At 40.2% G+C, this 23,860-nt stretch overlaps 1 protein-coding gene and 1 non-coding gene across 2 annotated transcripts in view; both read right to left on the minus strand.

Annotated features, from left to right (window-relative positions):
* Positions 1-3,576: 3,576 nt before the first annotated feature.
* On the minus strand, positions 3,577-3,774 carry LOC115936743 (small nucleolar RNA U89). Its single transcript, XR_004072136.1, has one exon. It is a non-coding gene; the product is annotated as a small nucleolar RNA U89 (small nucleolar RNA).
* Positions 3,775-14,095: 10,321 nt separating this feature from the next.
* Positions 14,096-23,860, minus strand: part of DAW1 (dynein assembly factor with WD repeats 1) — a 53,292-nt gene continuing 43,527 nt past the window's right edge. The window contains exons 12-13 of the mRNA XM_006746697.3: positions 22,680-22,842; positions 14,096-20,470 (exon numbers count right to left, since the gene is read on the minus strand). Of these exons, the coding sequence (XP_006746760.1) occupies positions 20,436-20,470; positions 22,680-22,842 (198 nt within the window). The 3' untranslated portion in view covers positions 14,096-20,435. The remainder of the gene's footprint in view (positions 20,471-22,679; positions 22,843-23,860) is intronic.

A 23,860-nucleotide genomic window follows, 5' to 3' on the forward strand; every position in this document is an offset into this window, starting at 1 on the left:
GTTTGTGTTTAGTTAAAAGAGCTTTTGGCAATTGTGGGGGTGTTCCAGCCTCTCAAGCGCCTTGTCATTCCTGGTTTACAAATATATTTTCTTTTTTTTTTTAACTTCTTTCTTTAAAGATTTGTTTATTTATTTGAGAGACAAAGAGCAAGAGACCCAGCATGAGCAGGGGGAGGGGCCGAGGGAAAGAATCTCAAGCAGACTCCCTGGTGAGCTCAGAGCCTGACATAAGGCTTGATCCCACAAACCTGAGATCATGACCTGAGCCAAAATCAAGAGTTAGATGCTTAACTGACCGAGCCACCCAGGCACCCCTGCAAATATATTTTCTTTCATGGAAAACAACAGGTGGCCCTTACAAGAAGATCTGCCCTGTAGATGTTTTAACTCTCATCAATTATTCCTGCAGAAAAGAAAAATATGTTAGAATTGAAGCCTGCCATTTGAGGGTCCTTTCTGGTAATAAATAGAATTGCTATTGGTTTTTATGTGCCTCTTGGTTCAGATCTCAATATGAACACCAAGAGAGAAAATCTGAAGATCGTCAGGCTCACGCAAAAGGAGTATAGAAATGTTAACTTTCACAATCCCTTGTAAAATATCCTCTAAGGGCCTTGTAAGAATAGTTTAACCTTTGATGATGGACTTGGCTGCCTGACAGATTTAATTTGAATGCCACTTTCATTGTTAAATAAACACCTGAACCTCACTGTACTCAGGCATTCTGGGAACACCAACGCTAAGCACAACATCCCCGGAAAAGCAGTCTTGTATACCAAAAATTACAATACACAAAGGCTTGAAGTTCTTTGTACCTTCTTTTCTTCTTTTTTATTGTGGTCAATGATATCTTTCTCTCTTTTATATCATGTGCAATTTTATAATTACCCGAAGTGTGTGTGTGTGTGTGTGTGTGTGTGTGTGTATACGAGTTGGATATTTCCTAAGAAGAAATGCTAGTTCTTAAATATTTTATTTATTTATTTAATTGACAGAGAGAGACAGCGAGAGAGGGAACACAAGCAGGGGGAGTGGGAGAGGGAGAAGCAGGCTCCCCGCTGAGCAGGGAGCCTGACGCGGGGCTCGATCCCATGACCCTGGGATCATGACCTGAGCCGAAGGCAGTCGCTTAACCAACTGAGCCACCCAGGTGCCCCAGAAATGCTAGTTCTTGATACAAAAGGGCCACGCAGAATTATGGCAGAAGCAAAAACAATAGTCCACGAATCCATTGCTTCAAACTGGAGAGTTTCATCAGAGATCCAAGCACAAAAGAACAATCTTCTAGAGCTCTGTGATGGCTCATTGGTCAGACCAGGCTGTAACCAAAACGCCTCTGTTACTCATCTGTCTTCCTTATTTTAAAACTGAAGACTTTAACCCAGCTAAAATTATATCTTTCCTGCTTGTTGATCTTTTAATAATATACACAAGTGGCCGAAGATTTATCAGAAGAGATTGCTAAAGTAATTTCGGGCAGCTTCTTTTAAGAAATGCATTTCCACACCGTACACATTTGTCATTGTGTTTTTTGATAAAGTATTTAAATTATATTTAAAAATCAAGACTACATTTGTCAAACTAGATATCTGAAAAAACTAGGTGCCTCAAGCTGAAAATGTCTTTGAATTCACACTAAGCTCCTCTTTGACTTAACTTCCAAATTAATTAAATCAAAAAGACATGAACTAGGCCAAAAGAAAAAAAAGTCAGGAGGCCAAGTTCAAATATTGCCTAGAATGCTTCATTGGTCTTGCCTTAATTTGCTTTTAGATGGTACCATTTTAGAATTGGAAAGGCTAAATTTATGCAAAAAGAGTATCAAGTTCATGCAGCAAATTGGAAGAGTTAATGAGTACTTTAACCTTCCTTTTCATTGAGGAAATGTTAAAAAAAATTCTCTCAAGGTGAAGCAAGATTCAAATAAGCAGTAGATGAACTTGGCAACCATTGAACAAATATTTGAGCATCCCTCGCACAAAAGACACTGGGTGATAGGTGCAAACCCCAGACTACCGGGAGGTTGGCAGCTCCATGGCCTAAGACAAACTAGAATCAGTCTACCCATAAGATGCAAGACTTCCAAGCTGACAAAGGAAAGGTAAAGGCTGTTAACCACCTTTACCTTGGCCACTGCCTTGATTTAGCTACAGAATAACTGTTGTATATCCAACTGATTGCATTATTCAGAGATGATGTCTCCAAATCTACACTCTCCAACATAGTAGCCGGTAGTCATCTATGGCTATTGAGTATTTAAAATGTGGGTAGTGCGACTTAAGGAAGTCAAGTTTTGATTTTACTTATTAATTTGATTTTAATAATATGGAGTTGATAGCAGGATTAATGAATTTACTTAACTTGGACAAATGTAATTTTGAAACAGATGCTTTTGTTTCAAAGCCAAATCAATTCTTCCAATAAAAATGAACCAAGTCTGTCAATGTGGGTGCAACTATAAAGGAAAATGATTATTTGGTATCCAATTTAGTTATTGGGAAACTTTCAAATCTGGCTAGAACAACTTACATATGTGAGCCTAACTTTTTCAACTGGAAATTTTATGAAATCTAAATATAAATCAGGTATTTCCAATGAAAATTTAACATCTAGATAAAGATGTGTCTGCCCCAATGCCACTCTACTATAGAAATGTTCTCATCCTCATGTCCTGGAGGGAGGTTCATGGGAAGTTCACCCTCTGAAAGTCTGTTGGTGAATTTCTCTGACGAGGTAGCTACACCCCACATAGGAAGCTCTGGGAAATGCAGAAGTTTGCAGGTCCTTGGTAAGATTCTTGAGAGGCCCTGACCATAGGGCAGCCTGTCTTCCTTTTTAGGCAAGCCTCAGTCTTCAGATGTGGGATGTGTGGTGACAGCACTGGCCAGTGGTATTTATCTGACCAAGGAAGGAATCCTGGAACTGCACTGTGGATTCTCTGCAGAACCTAGCCAGGTTCATTGCAAACAGACTTTTTTTTTTTTTTTTTTCAGCATAAGTAATAAAAACTTATTGAGAATTCCTGGGATGGTGGTTATTGCCTCCCAACCTGGAAGGAGGAGCCAATACTATAGGGAATCAGTCAGAAATCACACTGTCCCAACAAAATCTTTCCCCTGGGAAATTGGTCAAGCCTTTTTCATCCAAAAAGGGTTGGGATGACAGATGGAGAAAGGACCATCGCTTGATACCGGGGTAGCATAGGGGTGTGCTGTACCCCAAGCTGGCGGGAGGGGGAGAAACAGATCTGCTTCTTCTCTGGGAGTGAAGTTCCTGGCACCAGGCTCATTTCTTATCCTTGATGAGGCTGTCACTGCCCCGGGTAAAACTTTCATCCTGTAGGTTCAGGACAAGGTTGTCGGTAGTGAGATGGATAAGGTTCTGTGATGTGGCAATCCTCTTGGAGATGTTCTGGGCTGCCCAGATCTTGTGCGATTTGATATAGCCAGGTTTCTTGCTCAGGGCTCCTCCAAGGTGAGCAGGTTGGGGTTAAGGGTTCACACAAGGCCCATTTTCAACCTCAGCACTATCCTTACTACTCCAGCCCTTCTCTGGGCTGTCAGACCCAAAGCTGCACTCAGATAGCTCCTGCCTGGTCCCCCTTTGGTCCCTACCTGTGGGCCCCCCTGCAGCCAGCTGCCAGGAACCAGAAGCAAGGCCAGCATTGCTATTGATTTGCCTTATAGTGAGGGGCAGGCCTCAGGCCTTTTTAATGGGGGACTTTCTGGAAGGGGGCTTTGCCTTTTTATTGGGTCTAGAAGAGAAAGTCTGAAGAGATGAGGGTCAGTGGGTAGTTGGGTGCCCGTTGTATCACAGGGAGCTTCTCTCTACCAATGCTATCACTGCAGTTGTGATCACAATGGTCTCACTGTTATAGGTCTCTGTACTTTTACTCCCAAGAGTCACAAATTTGTGGAGCTGTAGACCTGCAGAACTAATGGGCTGAGAAGCACCTGCCTGGAGAGGAAAAGTAGATCCACTATGCACACATACACAAAATCACACACAATATTTAAAAGAGAAGAAAACAAGGTGTGTGAATTCGCTGAATATCGAGTAAGCTCTTACTATGTGCACGTTATTTGGCTAAATGCAGAGATACTAAACCAAATCAACTAGATCTTACTAATGAGCCGTCAGGGAGAACGGCCTCCCTGGACAGTTGCCTAGACCCATAGCAGACTTTGCATAAGTGATAAATAAATCTCTGATTATTAACTTCCTGAGAATTGGGGGTCTTCTTTATTTAACTGCAGCTTGACCTTATCTATCCTGATTGACGACGAACTAATACATGGCACTTGCCTGCGACAGGTGTACAATCCAGGAAGGTAACTTCAAGTATTCCAATGGCTTCAGTAAGCACCCATTTTTTAACTAAAATAATTATTTCTAATTTATATAGGTATTTACTTCCAAGGATGATGAAAATTTTATCAATATCAAAACATGTATAAAACAAGACAACTACATACTCTGAAGGCAGAGGTATCTGTGTTATGCATTATGAATCCCAGTACCTAGCCACATGCATGGTCCCTAACAGGCACCAATGAACACTTATCAAGTGAGTAAGTGAATGAATGAGCCATCTGGTTGGGGAAGTAAAGTATGCAACATAAAGGGTGGGCCATGAGGCATAATAAATGCTATGGAATTCAGCATAAGGAGAGAGCATATCCAGGCATGGGGATCAAGGAAGACTTGCAACATGAGCTGACGTCAGAGGATGGAGATTCAGGGAGCAAAAATATGGAGACCGGAAATGGCTGGTGCAGACACATTATATAAGCTAGACTAGACAAGGAATTTATGTGAGCAAATAGAAGAAAATGAATTGGGAAGAATCAATCATGGCCAGATTTTGCATGATTAAATGCAGAACTTCAATCCCTTAGCCAGTGGTGGCTCTCTGTCTCTCTCTCTTAAAAATTCAAAAACCATTCTCTGAATGCATTTTATTTGTGGGCTAAAATCAGGAAGAACAAAAAAGCTAAGTTCCTTTGGTAAAGAAAGATGTGGAGGACAGGGTTCACAATCATTGGCGTGGATGCCTTTAAGAACCCCCTAAAGAATAGCTAATGTCCCATAAACATCTGTTGAAAATCAGTGCTAAAGTAACAGGCCACATTTAGTATTAGTTCAATCATTTAACCAGCCCGTCAATCATTCACTAATGAGAGCTCTCTACCACTCCGCATTCTGGAGAGTTCGGGATAAAGAGCAGACTGTGTCTACTGGTGGTGGGCCCAGCATGAGAGGCAATGATATGCTCCTGAGGTCCTGAGAGGCAGCCTCCTAAGGGTTTTGAGGTTTGTTCCAAAGGCAATTCATCCCTGATAGAGGAGAGAGTTCTGTAAAAACTGTGGACCTGGCTTACCAGGTCTTTCTCTGAACTCTTCTCTCCTCCATGACCGTGTGCCAGAGCCCTGAGCAGAGGACGCAAAATGAAATACTCCATCATTAAAAAATCTCGGAGATGCTGGGGGAGGGGCCATATGGCAAACCAGTGCAAGAGGGTATCCTTTCCCCTCGAAGTGGAACATATTCTAAAAATGGAATATGAGAGTATGTCACCCATCCGAGGAGGGAAAGGTGAGGGTTGTTGCGGACAGAGGCAGGAGAACTCATCACCTCACTTGCGTCCTGTCTTAGAAGAGACAGACAGACTGACAAATTCAAAGTAGCCCAAGGATGTTGGGGTTAATGTAGAGCATGAAATTAGCCATGATACCTGGCTTGCTAAAATGTAACACAGAGGCTGCTGGGGGCAAAGGAGGGTTTTGGAGAAGGGCATAGACCTTTGGAATGCCGGGGTCCTCATGACCACTCTGCCTTTGGAATGCCATGGGGAGTTGCCTTCCCTGAAGCTTTCTTTTTTTTTTTTTTTTAAAGATTTTATTCATTTATTTGAGAGAGAGAGAGAATGAGAGACAGAGAGCATGAGAGGGGGAGGGTCAGAGGGAGAAGCAGACTCCCCGCTGAGCAGGGAGCCCGACGCGGGACTCGATCTTGGGACTCCAGGATCATGACCTGAGCCGAAGGCAGTCGCTTAACCGACTGAGCCACCCAGGCGCCCTTCCCTGAAGCTTTCTTAGCCCAAACAGCCACACTGTGATCTAAGAGAAGAATGCGTTGTCCCCTAGGCTATGTTTAGTAGGTGATGCAAATTAGCATTAAGAGAAGAATGCGTTGTCCCCTAGGCTATGTTTAGTAGGTGATGCAAATTAGCATATCTTATCTTTCCCATAAATCCTCCCAGTTTCAGTAAGACCCCTTGTCACACATCACGTCTTGAGAGACAGTGATAAAGGATTTGTGATTATCCTGAAGGACCAATAAAAGCAGGAGCAGAGAAGAGCAAAGGGTCTTCATCTCTGAGTGTTGGCCCCATGCCTTCTCCTCTCTTTTATGGCAAAGTTTGGAGTTATCTTTTCATCCATCTATACAGGGATTGCTGGCCATTCCCAGCACAAGGATTTTCCATTTTCACCCCCGACCTTCTCACTCTCAATGCCCTGGACTCTTTCTAGCCAGGGAGCTTCACATTACTCAGAAGGGCTTCTACTGGACAGTTTTCTAAAATAAAAGACTCTTCTCCTGGTGGTTAGTCCCCTCATCTCCTGTCTCTGTTCACTGCGTTTCCCCTACATCACAACAAATCAACAGATCTGGGCTCACCAGCACTCTCAGCTTTGACTCCTGTCCTTGTGTCCTAGTCTTTCTGTCAACCCTAGGCCAGAACCACTTGTAGGATGTGCCTCTCCACAGGCACATCCTACAAGTGCTGTGCAGCCAGACACCTTGGGAATCACACAATCACAGCACACATGGCTACAAACATCTAAGGTCCCAGCTTTCGTGCCGCCCAACAGCCTTTCTGATTTTCTTCAGTAACTATCAAAAAAAAAAAAGTGGTCAACATCCCTCAGTCCTAAGCACCTCATTCTCAGCAGACAACCCTACAGAAACCCAGGTCATCAGGCATTTTTATCAGCCAGGTCTTGGTGTTGCAACTGCCTTGACAAAAACAAAACCCCTCCACTATGAGTCTGAACACAGCTAAAATAGGAGCCCTGTTCAAGCCCAAAAATGACCAAAGAGCCCCCTCTCCTGGCTAGTATGAGTGGTGCCTTTTTTCTTACCAATTACGTAAAATTTACCAATTGCATAAAATTGATGAATAAACCCAATCACAGCATTACCCCCACTTCCTTACAGCATCCAATCTAGAACAAAGAGTAAAGTCCCTAAACAGTCCGCCAAAGAACCTAACACAATCCCAAACCCTGTAATAAATCCTTTCTAACATTCCCTTTCTGAGAGGCTCCACGATTCCCCAGGGGAGTGCATTCTCCCTCCAAGGAGCAATCAACCTGATCTGTTCTTTGACAGGAGGGCGCTAACATAGTAATAGGAATTACTGTTATCACTGTTGTTGCGTTCTGTGCTAAGTACTTTACATGTGTTATTCATTTAATCCTTTGATGACAGTGACAATTTTGCCCACTGCGGACCTGGAAACACTAAGACTGAACAGAATTTAAAAGCCATCTGGGTCACAGATCCAGCATGATGAGTGAAGGGACTTAGGAATCAAGCTCTGGAGCTCATGCTCTTCATGATTTTAGAAATAATAAACCACAAAATTAGCAAAACTAGTTTCTTCCCCACATCGTACCCTCGAGTCTCAGAACATGAGCTGTTTTTCTTTCAATGTCAACCCCTCCTTCTGTCTGTTCTTTGACCACCTTTTCTGTCTCCTTTAACACTTGGTTCCAACAAGTTTCAATTTCCGTCTAATTCTTCAACCATCCTTTTGCCACTAGGACAATTTCTCAGTCTAAAATCGGGCATAAGCCTTGCTCATTCTAAAAACAAAACACGATGACCTCTGATGGCCCCATAGTCCTTTCATCTTTCCCGTCTTCAGCCCAAATTCTGGAAACCTAGCCTCTATTTTCAAGAATAACAGAATTTAAAATTATAAAATAGGCATGCACAAATGGAATTTGGGAGAGAGAGCTTTTCTACCTTGGAGGGGTAAGGATGGGTGGGAAGGATCAAAGAAGAGTTCAAGGAAGAAATGGTATCTGGGGTAAAGTGTAAAACATGGTGGGGGGGAAGATTGCCCAGCCAGAGATAAAAGAAAAGGAGTTTTAGGGTAGATGAGTGTCCCCCCCGCTAAAATTCATATGTTGAAAACTAACCCCCAATGTGATGGTATTAGGAGGTGGGGCCTCTGGGTGGTAACTAGGTCTTGAAGGTAGAGCCCTCATTAATGGGATCATATGCCCTTATAAAAGAGACCCCAGAGAGCTCCCTTGCCTCATCACCATATGAGGACACAGCAAGAAAATGGCCATCTATGAACAAGAAGTAGGCTGTCACCAGACACTGCATCTGCTGGTGGCTTGATCTTAGATTTTCCAGCCTCTGGAGCTGCGAGAAATAAATTTCTGGTGTTTATAGTCCCAACCCCACTCCCCCAGTGTCTATGATATTTTTTCATAGTAGCCGAGTGGACTAAAACAGTAAGTAAAAGTAAAATTACAGAGAGAGGAAAGTCTGGCACATATTTGGAGACCTGATGAGTGGACTCATTATCTGCTGTATTAGCTCAGGCCACCATAACAAAACACCACAAACTGGGTGGCTTAAGACGCAGAAATGTATTTCTCAGAGTTCTGGAGGCTGGAAGTCCTAGATCAAGCTGTTGACAGGCTTAATTTCTCCCTGGGCTTCTCTGCTTAGCTTGGTCACGTGCTTGCTACGTCTTCACGTGGTCTTCTCTCTGTGCGTCTGCATCCCTGGTGTGTCTTTGTGTGTACAAATTTCTCCTCTGGACACCAGTCAGATTGGATTTGGAACCATCTTAAAGACCAAAAGTAATGATTTCTTTAAAGACCTTATCTCTAAGTATAATTACATTCTGATTGCATTCTGAAGTGGATTAGGATATCAACATATGAATTTTGGAGAGATACAATTCATCCCATGACATCTGGGATAGCAGGGAGCAGGAAAGATTAGGCCAGAAATGTAGATTAAGACCAGCTCACAGATACCTTGGAACATAAGAATGGGAAATTTGGGCCTCGTCTTTTAACAGTGAACTATATGAATGCCTGACGTGAGATCACCTCTTTAGTCTGTTCAAAATTGAAGGTGACACCAGCTAACTTGATTCATTACTAATAAGTTATCTATATAGGTTATAATGTCAATTTTGCAGCAACTGACTTCCCTCAAGAGAGACTTATTTTCAGATATATATATTCATATTCTTCTATTTCCATCCTCATTCTCAAACCAATCTGAAAGACCTATAGATATTTATAAGATTTCCTGAAACAAAATGTTTACATTTAGCCAATGCTTAAAAAGTTTTTGTGATTAATTCTTGTAAGCGTTAGCTCAAATGCATAAGAAAGCCGCTGATTCTATTCTAAATATAGGCCGCCTGCTTTTCCCAAGGGAGTCAGTAAAGTCTGAGTGGCTGAGAGAAGCACCTCTGGGGAGGGAGGGCTCTGGCCTTCAGAAAGGCAGAGAAGCCGTCCCTGCTCTCATCCACAAAGGCAGTTCATGCAAGATCGTCTTTCCCGTCACCCAAGTCAGCACTGAGTCCAACCTTGACCTGGCTCGTTCTCAATGGAGCAAAGTCAAGGACACTTACTGACTGCCAGCTATACCACAGCCTTTGAGCTGGTTTTTCTTCATATGGAGTATCTCACTTCAGTCTCTGGTTATATTTCCATTGTAGAGATAAGGAAACAAACCCAGGAAGGTGAAATGACTTACCCAGAATAATAGAATGATGAGGTGAACACTGCCTCATCCCAAAGTGCACACTCTTTGCCACACACCATGTTAAGTGAGGGTTCTCGCCCATGATCATGTAGGTCAATCTATCATCAACCGTTTTTGGAATCCTGCCCTCTGCCCTCTGCCCTCTGCAGGAGGAGGACACCAGGCTGCAGTATTGGATTGCAGGCCACCATCAAGAATTTTTTGAGGGGGCACCTGGGTGGCTCAGTCGGTTGAGCGTCTGCCTTCGGGTCAGGTCGTGATCCCAGGGTCCTGGGATCAAGCCCCACGTCAGGCTCTCTGCTCAGCGGGGAGCCTGCTTCTCCCTTTCCCTCTGCCTGCTGCTCTACCTACATGTGCTCTCTCTCTCTGTCAAATAAATAAATAAAATCTTAAAAAAAAAAGAATCTTTTTGAGAACAAACATGGACATAAAATCTCTCACCTTGCACACATACAGCAATATATTAGGGTGAACCATATGAAATTATTTTTTGGAGAACAAAATTTGTCAAAATTGGCAATTTTATATGACTCAACCGACTTGGTTATTCATGGTGATAGCCCACGAGTTAATAACTTGTAACAGCTACCCTACTTCCCGTTGGAGATTTTCTAGCCTGGAAAATAATTGTACATGTCCTTTTGCCTCAGGCTCACCTAGAAAACAAGTCTTCTTCTGCCTGGGGAAAAACACCCAGTGTCATCTTCCACTGCAGGAATATACACTCCTCTGGGAAAACAGGGAAAAACCACATCTAAATGGAGCAGAAATTCAGGTATGCCTCCTCGAATTGCTATTTCTGTAATTAAAGATGAGAATATGTCTGAGAAATACTTGCAAATAACAAAGTGCTTCAGATGATGAACAATACTAACCAATGAACCACATCACAAAAGATCCCAAGGGATTATTGCACGTTCGGTGTAAGTCCAAACCCGAAACATTACTGGTAACACACTGAAGGTGACAATAAATAAGAAGTATATCTGTGGCCACTTTTATTGAAGGGGCACTGGCTTCTTTGACCGGCAGTATAAGTGATTAAAATCCAAATTTGGGGGCATATGTCAACTCCCCTAATACGTGTACGTCACTAAAATTGTAATGGGCCCATGAGAATACCCTGGGGACTGTTTTCACCTTTAAGATATTTTTGAGAAGTATTTGATAAATTTCCTCTAATTTTCCTAATAAGAACATCTTCTCAAGTACTGAGAGGAGGGTTTCAAGAAGAATTTTGCAATTCTGCTTAATTAATGGCATTTGCACCTTCTTCAACCGTGATTTCCATGGCTGTGCAGGCTGGACAAGGCTTTACTTTTGCAAAAGGGAAAAAATACAGAAAAACTGGGCTGATTCAGAGCCGTGGACACAACATGTTTATTAAGCTGAGCCAAAATTTTATTCACGTGCCTGAATCCGTGAGAATTCATGACAGATGAGCCCTCAAAATATTCCCTGCATTTATTTTATTCCCCGTTAGTTTCCTAGGAGAAGGTGAATTAGAAGGCCTTTGTCTGTTGCAGGGATGCCCCGAACCATAATAAATTAATAAGAAAATTTACCTTGAATGTGCAGATCCTTTTTCAATTCTTAAATCCTTTAAATCAAAGTCATTGAAGCGGTGTCCACAAATAATATTAGCTGCCCACTAATTGAATGTTTATGATGTGTCAGCCTCATTATGTATCAGTTAACTTACTTAATCCTCACAAACTCCCCCTATACTATTGTTAGTCCTATTTTATAGATGAGAAAACGGAGTCAAGGGGTGTTTGAATTCACAAAGTCCCACATCCAAGAAGTGGTTGAACAGGATATTAAAACAGGCATTCTGATCCCTGAATCCATGTTTTTAATTTCCAAAATACTGTCTTTCCTGGGAAACTGGCTGTTGTGGCAGCCACGTCCTCACCAAATATGGAATATTATGACAGTTTGAGGACAACAAAACATAACTGCCCCCATTTATTCCAGTAAATCGCCACCACAAAAGAAACAAAGCAAGCAAACAAACAAAAAACCTCTGCCCGCAACATTGAGCAATCCTTCTTTTGAAATGTCCTCAAGCTGTTTGTATGCTTCCTTGGAGCCAACCAAGGAGCTGAAGACCAATTAGAAAGCCACCTCATTTCCGAAGTACCCATCCTAACAGAACACTTGTCAGAGACTCAGCATTTCATCTTTTTACTCTATGAAACTGACTCTCCTTTGCAACTTTAAACTCCTGCTGGAATGGAAGTGATAGCAGATGACTTTCTTTGCCACAAATTTATGTTAATTTAGTGTTAGACCTAATTTTGTCTTTGATAACTCAACACAAACCAGTGTGACCCTTTTGATTTATGGTTATGTTAAAATAACTAATACTCAAAGTATTTACAATTCTTAGACTCTCAACCCAATGAAATTACAATAAACTTTATTAAAACATAAAAAGAATCCATGTTACATTCTGATTAGGTATTACCATTAAAAGACATAATTGAATGTTGGATTCCTTGATAAATTGATTGTGTTGTTTTAAAATAATTAAAACTGGTTTCCAATTGAGGGATCTATAGAGAAAAAAAGAACTATCTCTCATTCACCTTACTGGTCTGAGTCCTCATAGATGGAAAAATGTCTCTACACTGCATCAAAATTAATGAGATCTGTCATTTGCCCCAGATATGCCAAGATAGTCCTAAGTTTAAACCATACCAAAATCTGAGCATTGTTATATATCCCCACATAACCCTGATCTTTAAAGGACATAGAATAAAATGTTTACTCTTTATACTCCCCATTCGTAGCTTTTGAAACAATTTATCTGCCAAAAGATAAACACTGCCATCTGTTGATATGAGAGAATAAAGGCATGCAAGCCTATGCACTTTTAGAACACGGCATCATTTTCTACTTTTCATTAGTGATAGCATTAATTACTTCATTAAGATCTACTTCGTTAAGGTCCTGGGGCACCTGGGTGGCTCCGCGGGTTGGGTGTCCAACTCTTGGTTTCAGCTCAGCTCATGATCTCAGGGTCCCCGGATGGAGCCCCGCGTTGAGGTCCCAGCTAGATGCAGAGTCTGCTCCAGATTCTTTCTCTGTCCCTCTCCCTCCCCCACTGCTCCTCCCCTAACTCTCTCTCTCTCTCTAAAATAAATAAAATCTTAAAAAAAAAATCTTACAGTCCCATGAAAATAGTAGCAAAGGTAACTTTGTCCAAAGAGATGCATTCAACATTTCCCAAAAGGTGGAAAGAATAGCAGACCTGGTCTTCATTTATAGCTTCCAGACAACTTTTCTAGGATTTCCATCTCTTGCATTCCCATAAACTCATTTTTTAAGTTCTAGGTAATGCAAACTGAAATTCTGAACTCAAAAGGGAATTTAGGAGTAGAGAGAAACTGATGCTTTTGCCTTAATGTGCAGAATTCAAGGAGCCTTGTGAAACACACACATACACATAGACACACACACACACACACACACAAACCTTTATCAATTCCTCTCCATGTGTTAAGCCAATACCCATTCTGGGGCTTTCTTATAAAAACCAGCGTGTTTCAGGGAAGAAGAAAGTGGAGGACGTGTAGTAGAAAGGGGTAAAAGAATCGAAGTTATGCCAACTCCCTGGTGGAGTCTTCCAGAGGTTATAATGAACTGGTTTCAGAGGCCTGTAAAATTCCACAGGGTTCACCCTAAAAGAGCAGGGTACTCCTAAAAGTAGCATTCCCAAATGTAGACTACTTGCATATCACCAACCCAAAGTCAGAAAGTATCAAACCAGGAATTGTTATAAGAAAATATTTTGAAGGCTTATAAGTCTTGTAATTTCAAAAGCATCAAATACCAACTGGATCCTCCCTTTCTGGGCCAGATTTTATGTTATAATAAGAAAGTGTTTTTCCTGTCATGTTTCAAACATTTCATCCTTCAGGTTTTATTTTTTTATTTCAAAGTATACTCCTCCAAAATATACTCTTAGTTCTAAAAAAAGAAAAGAAATTTCCAAACTTTCATAGACTCCTTTCCCACCAAAAACCTAATCAAGTTGTTTGTAACTAGCATGGTGTCTCAGAGACAATAAGTAATTAATTGTTGAAAGACATCATCCAACTATGAATTTTTCTAAAGAACTAATACAAATATCTTTATGGCTTACGTCTTTTTCTTCATGAGGTCAATGTTTGATTCCCCTTTAAATAATATGCCTCTAAAAGACAAAAAACACGTATATTATGCTGTGAAAACCAAGAAAATTGACCCCTTACCACTTGGAAAAGATTGTGAAAACAGATTGAGCATTGGTAAGTTTTTATTGAGATGGAATTCACATAACATAAAATTAGCCATTTTAATGTGAACAATCGATTAGCATTTAGTAGATTTACAGTGTTGTACAATGACCACCTCTAATTCCAAAACGTTTTTAGCACCCCAAAATAAAACTTCACCCATTGAGTGACTCCTCCCCATTTCCCTCTACTGCCCATCTCTGGCAACTGCCAATCTACATTCTGTGTCTATGGATTTACCTATTCTGGATATTTCATATAAATGGGATTACCCAATATATGACCTTTTATGTCTGGATTCTTTTACTTAGCATAATGTTTTAAACATAGATTTACCTACATGGTAGCATATATCAGTCCTTTATTCATTTTTACAGTTGAATAATATTCCATTGTAAAGATATATCAAACCTTGTTTATCCATGCAACCGTTGGTAGACGTTGAGTTGTTGTCAATAGCGCGGCCAGGAACATGAGAGTCATGGGCTTAGGTGCCATTTTTCATAACCTAGGAGTGCAACTGTTGTGTCATATGGTAATTTTATGTTTAAATTTTGAGGAATCTCAATATTGATTTTTAAATCAAGAAAAACAACAACATAGAAGATGCAGCTTGCCAATAGCAGAGATGAATGAAATTAATCTACTTAGTTGGGATCAGGGATTTCACCAGAATGAGTTCAGCTGTGGAGAGGACAATTTGCTATAGTAGAATCTCTACTCCCTTTAACCATATAGGTGGACCTGGCCCATATTTAAGAATGATAAACTCATTCTTTTTTTTTTTTATAAGCTCATTCTAATATGAAGGAAAGGAAAGAAATATATGTGAATCATAATCTGCCGTTGGCTTATTGTATTAGTAAGTCAAAAATTACTGCCTTGGATACAAACTGCATTTAAAAATGAAGTCCTTTATAATAAATGACCGTTATAGAAATATCCAGTGTCAGAAATGCAGTTACATGAATCAGAGAAAAAAACCCGGATAGTATTACCCATTAATCATATTCATTTAAATAAAACACTGATTTTATTAAACAAAATTAACTCAATTTCCTTCACATAAGGAGTATTTTTTACATTGGTTTTTGTGGTTTCTTTTGCTCTGAGTTTTCTAAACCCTTCAATATTTTTCAAATACTTTGTTTTATATATATCATTATGTTGAGATTAGATAATTTTACTAAGCAATTAAACAAATACATGTTTTAATAGAAGAGGAGCCCCCATTTCACACGCTTGTGACTTCACCTTTGTTCTCATTGTCTTGGACTGATTTCAACACCCCACCCTGCATTTGTAAAATGGGCTCCACAGTAAGAATGAGTGGGGACCCAGCCTTACTCTGTTGTTGCTGGGGCAGAAACTTGTGAGAATGAACAACTTGCCCTTACAAGTTCACACAGGCCATCCTATTACTAAGTGGAATTCCTAGGTCATTACTGCATCTAACTCTCCACTCGCCGAGTGTGAATAATAAGAATCTGAGCACTTGCTCTTTTCTACTTCCAAAAGCTTTTATTTTTAATTTTAATTTAGTATCTACAATGTTTGGAATAGACAATTCTACTCTTTAAAGATATAGTTGCTAGAAGAAGTGTGAATTTAGGATTACCAGGCCACAAGGAATTGGCACCCCGTTACTAAATAATTGCATGCAAAGTACAGGTTCAAGCTCAAACTTTTATTAATTGGGAAAAAAAAAACCATTCTTCATAATGTTTATGTTTTAAAAGTTATTCAGGGGACTCAAAGGAAATCTAGACAATTAAAAAAAATACATGCTAGTACATAAAACACACACTAATCATGTTGAAAAACTCAGGCAGTACCTCATTACTTAAGACCTCTTTGAGCTATATGGAGGACACAGCCTTTCTAGGTGTGAATTCATGTCTGGCTACCCACTGGCCAGCTGATCCAGGGAAGCCATCCTCCCCCTCCTAAATTATGTGTTACCAACTCTAAATTCAGGTTCTAAAATTCCTATATCATTCCTCTTTATTAAATGAACTGAGTTAGGCAAAAGTCTTGTAAATCATAAAACCATAAAACATGCAAATGTTTGGAAAGGTTTTTTGTTTTTCTTTTCCTGTTTACTTTAGAAAGCAATCATCTAATAGAGCAAAAGGAAGCCAGGATAATTAACTAGAAGATTGTCTCAGTTTCTAGTACAGAGGTAGTGAGACTAGAGATTACAGAATAATATGGCAATAAGACTGGATAGCGAGGATTTGTTTTTTAATTGAGAAAAGTGTTTATGATTTGGTGGGCACATAGAGAAAATAAAGAGTGAAAAGACAAGATCATTACCATCAGTGGCAGGAATAGAACTGCTAAGATGTTAGGGTAAATGGAAATCATGGAAAAGGAAGTGGGAAGTTCTCTTCTGGATTTGATGAGATTAAAGAGATGACAAGATCATTAAACCAAGAAAACGTGTCAGCCATCTTGCAACTTGGAAGGACACTCAGGGAAAGCCAATAAGGACAGCAAAGGGGAACGCCCCAAATCCTGGGTCCTTGGGTCATCTTGCCGCTAAATAACCAACTTTGGGACTGACTTTGTCTTAACTGTGTATTTTGCTACTTGCAGCCAAAACCATCCTACCCAAGATAACAGTGAAGTTGAATTGAACAAAAAATAAAATAATCTTGGTAAGGTAACAAAAGGATTATAGATATTTTTAGTCAGTTTACAATTCTTTGTGTTTGAGAAGGGCTATGTCCTTAAATATAGTAACTGCTTTTTCCTTTTGCTACAGATTTCCCTCCTTTGGAGACCCAATAAGGTAAATTGAAGAATAACAGCTGCAGTGGAAAGACAGAATATAATCCACTTGTGATTTAAAAGATTACTGATGTGTTTTTAAATGGCAATGTAGAAGTTACATGTCTAGAAAGCACTGTTTAGTTCAAAAAGCATTTATTTTGTCTCTAAATCAGGCATTATGCTAAATTGTGAGCTCCTGCAGTTTTAGATATGAGTTGTTAGAAAAGATATTTCATTTTTATGAGAATGATTCACTTTCCTAAAATCCTATCCTAACTCTGAATATATGAAGATGGATTAGACCATAATCATTTATACTGATGATGATCTCACATCTCAGCTCCTCTGTTTGAGAGAGAAACCTTAAAAGGACAATGCTCCAGGTTTCTTAAACTTTTATTGATAAAAACTTGAGTTATATTTCTCCCCAGGATACCTATAATACATTAAAGTGAGTTATATTTTAGCTATCATTCTGAGTAATTAATACTATGTTCCTTTCTGAGAAATGTGTTCATATATCAAATAGAGTTTTTTAAGATGACCACTAAGTTACTGATTAAAAGAATAATAGGAAATATTTATCATGCTTACAATGTGCCAGATATTCCCAATCCTCAAAACAAGAATGATTATTATCACCACTTTCTGGCTGAAGAAACGAAGGCAGTGTGGTAGGGGAACTTGCCGAACTAAGAGTTGGAATCAGAATATATATCCAGGCACCCTGACTCCAGACTCCACACGCACTTCACTTACATCCTACAACACTCCAGATGAAAATAAAGTGAGGGTATTATCACTTCTTTTATGATCTTAAGTATCTAAACATTTATTTTTTAAGTAGCTTAAAAATACTACTGGAAGAAGTACAAACTTCCAGTTATAAAATAAGTCACAGGGATGAAAAGTACAGCATAAGGAATATAGTAAATAACATTTAATAATGCTGTATGGGGACAGATGGTGATGACACTTCTCATGATGATGACTGAGTAATGTGTAGAATTGTTGAACCATTATGTTGTTCATTTGAAACATATAACATTGTGTATCAACTATACTTCAATAATAAAAAAAAATACTACTGGATAGTTAAGCATCCAACTCTTGATTTCGGCTCAAGTCATAATCTCAGGGTCATGAGCTCAAGCCCCACCTCAGGTTCCACACTGAGCACGGAGGCTGTTTAAGATTCTCTCTCTCTCTCCCTCTGCTCCTCACCTCAGCTCACACATGTGCACTCTCTTTCTCTCTCTCTCTCTCTCTCAAAAAAAAAAAAATACTACTGGAAACTTTAATAAGTATTCTATAAAGAAAGATTTCTTCAACACATAATAGAGGAAACTTTTCTGACTGAGGGGCTTCCTACAGCTAAATAGGTCAGTGAGGTGTAGGATGACCTCCATGACCATACATTGGCTCTCTCTATTGAATGATGTAACAAAATAGCATTTCCACCTTCCCTAAAGCCATCAAACACTCAGAAAGGAAGAGTCAATGTCAACTTCTTCTTGGCTTCAGAAGAAGTAGCTAAATTTTGGCCCAGGTTTCTCTAATCCAAGCCTTGCTTGGCTTCCCCATCTCTGAACGTCCTCCTTCCAGCAGCTGCACTGAAGTTTTAGTTTGTTTTGTTTTGCTCTTGTTTTATTTTTCTTCTTGGGTGCTAGACATCCATTGATGATCTGAGGGATAATTCACAGCCCCAACCTTCCTACTGATACATCTATACTCTTCTCCCATGATTGTTCATTTAAGTACAAAGTGTAATGGAGCCAGAATCCCTAACACGTGGTGTCTTTGGTAGATTATTTCACTTCAGTGTGACTCACCTCCTCATTTTCAGATCAGGACTGTTACCTGCTCGGAAACAGTTGCTGGGAGGGTTGCATGGATGATCCATGTCAAGTGGGTGGGCGGTGTCTGGCAGGCGACACACACTCAGCCACCCTGATGACTGTTGTTATCATTAAGAAAATGACTCCATAAGATTCTCATGCATTCTCTTGCTCTGGGTTCAGGCATCACTGGTTTTATCTTGTGCTTTATCTTTTAACAATAGTTTTTAATATACATTCCAGCACTTTTACATAGAAAAGTGTTTTTAAAAATAGTTTTTAGTATTTCAGTAGCAATTGGGTTGGTGTTTGATGATTTTCCCTGGTACCTCAGTTGTTTTCCATCCAGATTTTTTAATTCAATAGTTCGAAGGTCTATTCTGTTTAACTTTTTTTCTGGAGAAAAACCTGCCTATATATTTTATGCCCACTATGAATTCAGAATATATTTGCTAGTAAGTGAGATCCATTTTGCTTTCCCTATATGCTGCCCTCATTTTACTCAGTATAGGTTGTCAACTTTTTTTTCTGGGGGAAGGAGGTATAGATATACTTTTGAGTATGAGGGAAGAAAGATTAGGCTTCCAATTTTGCCTTTCTCATTCTTAGTTACACAAAGTAAAATCACTAAAGAAGTAATAGAACTTCTAGTCAAATTCCAAACTGGTGCAGCCACTATGCGGCATGGAGTTTCCTCAAAAAATTGAAAACAGAACTACCATATGATTCAGCAATTCCACTTCTGGGTATTTCCCGAAGAAAATGAAAACACTAACTGGAAAAGATATAAGTGCCCCGATGTTCATTGCAACATTATTTACAGTAGTAGCCAAGGTATGGAAACAACCTAAGTGTCCACTGATGGATGAATGGATAAGAACAATGTGGTGTATAAATACAAATGAATATTGCTCAGCTATAGAGAAGAAGGAAATCTTGCCATTTGCAACAACATGAATGGACCTTGAGGGCATTTTGCTAAACAAAATAAGTCAGACAGAGAAACACAAATACTGTATGTTCTCACTCATATGCAGAACCCGAAAAGAAAAACAAAACAGAAAAAAAAAAACAAAACAAAACACTGAACTCATAGATACAGAGAACAGATTGGTGGTTTGCGGTTGCCAGAGGCAGGGCATTGGGGGGATGGGCAAAATGGGTGAAGGCTGTCAAAACATACAAACCTCCAGTTAAAAAATAAATAAGCCTTGAGCATGTCATAGACACCATGGTGACTCTAGTTAATAATACTGTATTGTATATTTGAAAGTTGCTACAAGAGTAGATTTAAAAGTTCTCATCACAAGAGAAACATACATCATATATATAGATGTACAATTCACTAAAAACTGCTTCCAAAAACTTTATTCAACAGAAATTATAATAGCCTACAAAGTAGAATCTTGGAGACACACTGTTAAATCACTCTGGTTTCCTTAATTACTACCATGATGCTACTAAAAATAAAAACAAAATTGAAATGACCAGTGACATTTGCCAAACATTATGCTCTTTCCTGTCATTCCCATCAAATAATATCAAGAAATGATATAACTTTATCAGTTTTAATGGTCATATCCATGAAGCTAAGGATAGTGTATAAATTGTTGACTTTTGGAAAGAGAGAAAACGTGAAATATCAAAACAGCTTGCTTGCTCTCTGTGAAGCTCCAGGTCTTGATCTCCATTACTAGCAAATTTGTTCACCAACTGCCTTTTTCTTCAGTCAGCGCCATATCCTACATGTATTATCCTTGCTACCTAATAAAACAAATTTCACCAAGTTATTTTTTCTTTATTTCATTCACTAACTCTCCCTTTTTACAAGTTGATCTTCTCTGGGACATTGACGATGGTCAATGTACTCAATGTGCCCAGCTGTGGAGTCTTTGAGCTGCTCCGGCATTTTGGGGGCAAGAATTTTCTATTTTTAATGATTCCTGTCAGTCATCAATTGGGCAAGTTCATGTCCTACTCATACGTGTGAGATTCATGGCATCTCAGAACTGGACCCCTGAGAATGCAGCCTTCCCCTCTGCTCATTCCCTCTGCCCTCCCCTCAAACAGTGCAGTCAAGTGGAAAGACAGTGAATTTGAACATCACCAGATCAGGGTGATTAACTTATGAGGCGGCAACACATTCCACTTCAGAACATTTCAAAATGTCAACGGATTTTTCTCATTGTTGGTAAAATGTGAAATGTGCATTCTTTTACCTCCCCACTGCTATGATAGACCCTCTTCCAAAGCAGCTCTAATCAACTGCTGCCCAAGGGTGCCATTCACATTCACTCTGCCTTTGGAAATGACCACTCTGGTATGGAGCAGCGCTGGGCACTGCTGGTTCTCTGACCTTTGGGAGCCAGGCACATAACATTAATATAAGAAGTGTGCTGGTTACATGGACTGGGAGAGCCTATAAGAACTGTTCATTCCACCAAAAGACACGTCATCTTCTAAAAAAAAAGATTAATGACCATGCTGGCCAAGTTCCTTCCATTTTGTGATTTCAGGCCCAACCTCAGGCAGCCCATGAAAACTCAAGCAGTTAATCACACCTGGGCCGATCAAGAAAAGGGGGTAGATCCATTCAAACAAAGTGATTGTTCTGGTGATGACAAAACAGAAGTATCACCCCCCTTGTAGTAAGCTCCCCCATCCAGCAGGCCCGTGTTTAGCACTTTGGTGCTTTGAGAGACACTAAATAAATCAGTAATGTCTTAACAAGCTCAGGAGTGCAAATGCCAGCAGCAAAACAAGGCATAAACAATGTTCTTCCCTAAAGTCTCTTAGGATCTCCTGTGACTCGGGGAAGAGGTACCACACAGCTGGTCTAACATGAACTATGTAGACTAGAAAAGGCTGGTCCTCTGACAAAACAGCCCCAGCTTCCTTTTCCTTACTTGCCATCAGCTTCCTACATGAGCTTCTGGTGCCCCCATCACTGCCTCCCACCTCTTTCCTCGTCATGGGAAAGGATTTGACATTGTGCTCACAATAAAATATGTGGGTTATTATGGTAGTGCCTTAAGAGTACCTACATTTTAGTGACGCTAGCAAATCATAAACTCCAGAAAGTAATCCATAATTTTAGAAATTATCCACAATTAAATAGTAACATGAGGTTTTTAGGGCAAAAAGGGAGATTATTCTCAGCACCCCTGAAGTTATATGACTAAGAAGCTACTTAATCAGCCAATATAGAAAGTCAACCTTGCACGTGGGACATTTAACTTATTAGACCAGTTAAGCAATTTTGAAATTGCTCAACACGGTAAGAATCACTGGAGTTAGGCAGATTATGTCCTCTGTGTCCCCTTAGGGCGCCCCTACCCCACACAGCTTTACCACCCCACTCCCTGCTAGGGCCTGTTTCCAGAGGCACCGCACTAACATCACACCATACTCTTGTCACTTTCCACAACCGAAGTTAACCTATTCTCAATCCAGTTCTTATAAAACATTTCTAATATAATTAATTCACAATAAATTGTTAATGGTTGAAAAATGCTCAATATGGGTTCTCTTCCCCCAAATATTAAGGTGTTAGCAGGGGGCATCCAAGGAGAAAACAACTTAGCTCAAAGAATAAATCTCTCATGGGCTGGAAGTCCAACAGTGCAGAACTTGTGTCCTAGCCTGTTTTAGTTATAATACTTACTGACAACTGAATATTAACCATTCGGTGGGCACTGCCTGGGGAGAGGTGGTAACCAGTAAGGCAGCTTACTGAATTCTTTGTTAAGAGCAACTAAAATTCAAAATTCAACAAAGCCTTATAGTCAGAGCTCACCCTTGTGGTCCCACATGCAACTAAAATTAAATCACGGGTGTGGGAAGCATTGGCATGCACCAGGGACCCTGCAAGAGGGGGCAGGGAGAGCAATAAAATCCTTTTGGTATTCAGCTTGGAAACTCTAATAGCCAATTGAAAAAGAAAACCAAGTCTATGTGTTTCTCTCTCCCATACCTGTAATGATTATGTTGCCTTTATAGTTGAAAGCACATGAAAAGATCTCATCCGTGTGCCCCTCGAGAATCTGGAGGCATTGACCAGTCTGAGCATCCCAGATTCTAGCTGTTTTGTCAGCGCTGCCAGTCAGAAGATGATTCCCTTGGGGGTTGAAAGAAATCTACAAGAGAGAAAGGAAAATGACAGGTTTGTGTAATTTGATTCCTGACATATTTTTAATCGGCAAAAGGGGGACATGACTAAGCACCTGCCATCTTCCCTGCTTGACATTTATTCTTACATAGAACAGTTCCTTCCTGGGGGGTGGGGGGGATTGCAGGGACTAATACATGAAAATTAAAGTCTAGACAGAAAAGTATAACTGGCCACCCCACCCCCACCCCACAGTTCTAAGGATAAAGACCAAAGCTCCCTTCTAATTCGAGTATTCCCCACCTAGCTTCTTTCCAAAGACTCAAGATGCAAGTCTCTCCATACAAACAAAGAGACAGCCCTGGTGTGGATAAGAACATAAGTCAGGTTCCTTCACACCCAAGCCTCCATATTATCCCTATAACCCAACTTTCTGTAATCAGAAGCATATAGATCGTCCTTCAGTCTGTGCCACAGAACGAGTGAATGTTGGGGGAACTTTCGTTTTACTGCCACTCCAAGTAAAGCACGTTGTATAAATATGTCCTGAGTGCCTCCTATGTGCCAAGCGGTATCTGAGCGACTGCCAAAGGAAGTGGTTAGTTCACTATTTCTTTGGGCGCCACGCTTATAACCCTGTCTAAGTCATCGTAAGACAACGATTTGGGTCACAACCTTTATAACTGAAGGTTTGATGAGGACAAGGATCAAGAACATGGCTTTTTTTGTCCCTGTGTCCCCAGTAAAATGCCTAGCATGGGAAAGCTCTCAAAATGCATTTGCTGATCCATTTGTCTGTTAAAGGGCATCTCGGCTCTTTCCACAGTTTGGCTATTGTGGACATTGCTGCTATGAACACTGGGGTGCATACGGCCCTTTTTTCACTACATCTGTGTCTTTGGGGTAAATACCCAGTAGTGCAGTTGCTGGGTCATAGGGTAGCTCTATTTTTAATTTTTTGAGGCACCATCACACTGTTTTCCAAAGTGGCTGTACCAACATGCATTCCCACCAACAGTGTAAGAGGTTTCCCCTTTCTCCACAAC

This window comes from Leptonychotes weddellii, chromosome 3 (genome assembly GCF_054177405.1).
Source record: "Leptonychotes weddellii isolate Sample4059 chromosome 3, ASM5417740v2, whole genome shotgun sequence".
Classification (NCBI taxonomy): Eukaryota; Metazoa; Chordata; class Mammalia; order Carnivora; family Phocidae; genus Leptonychotes; species Leptonychotes weddellii.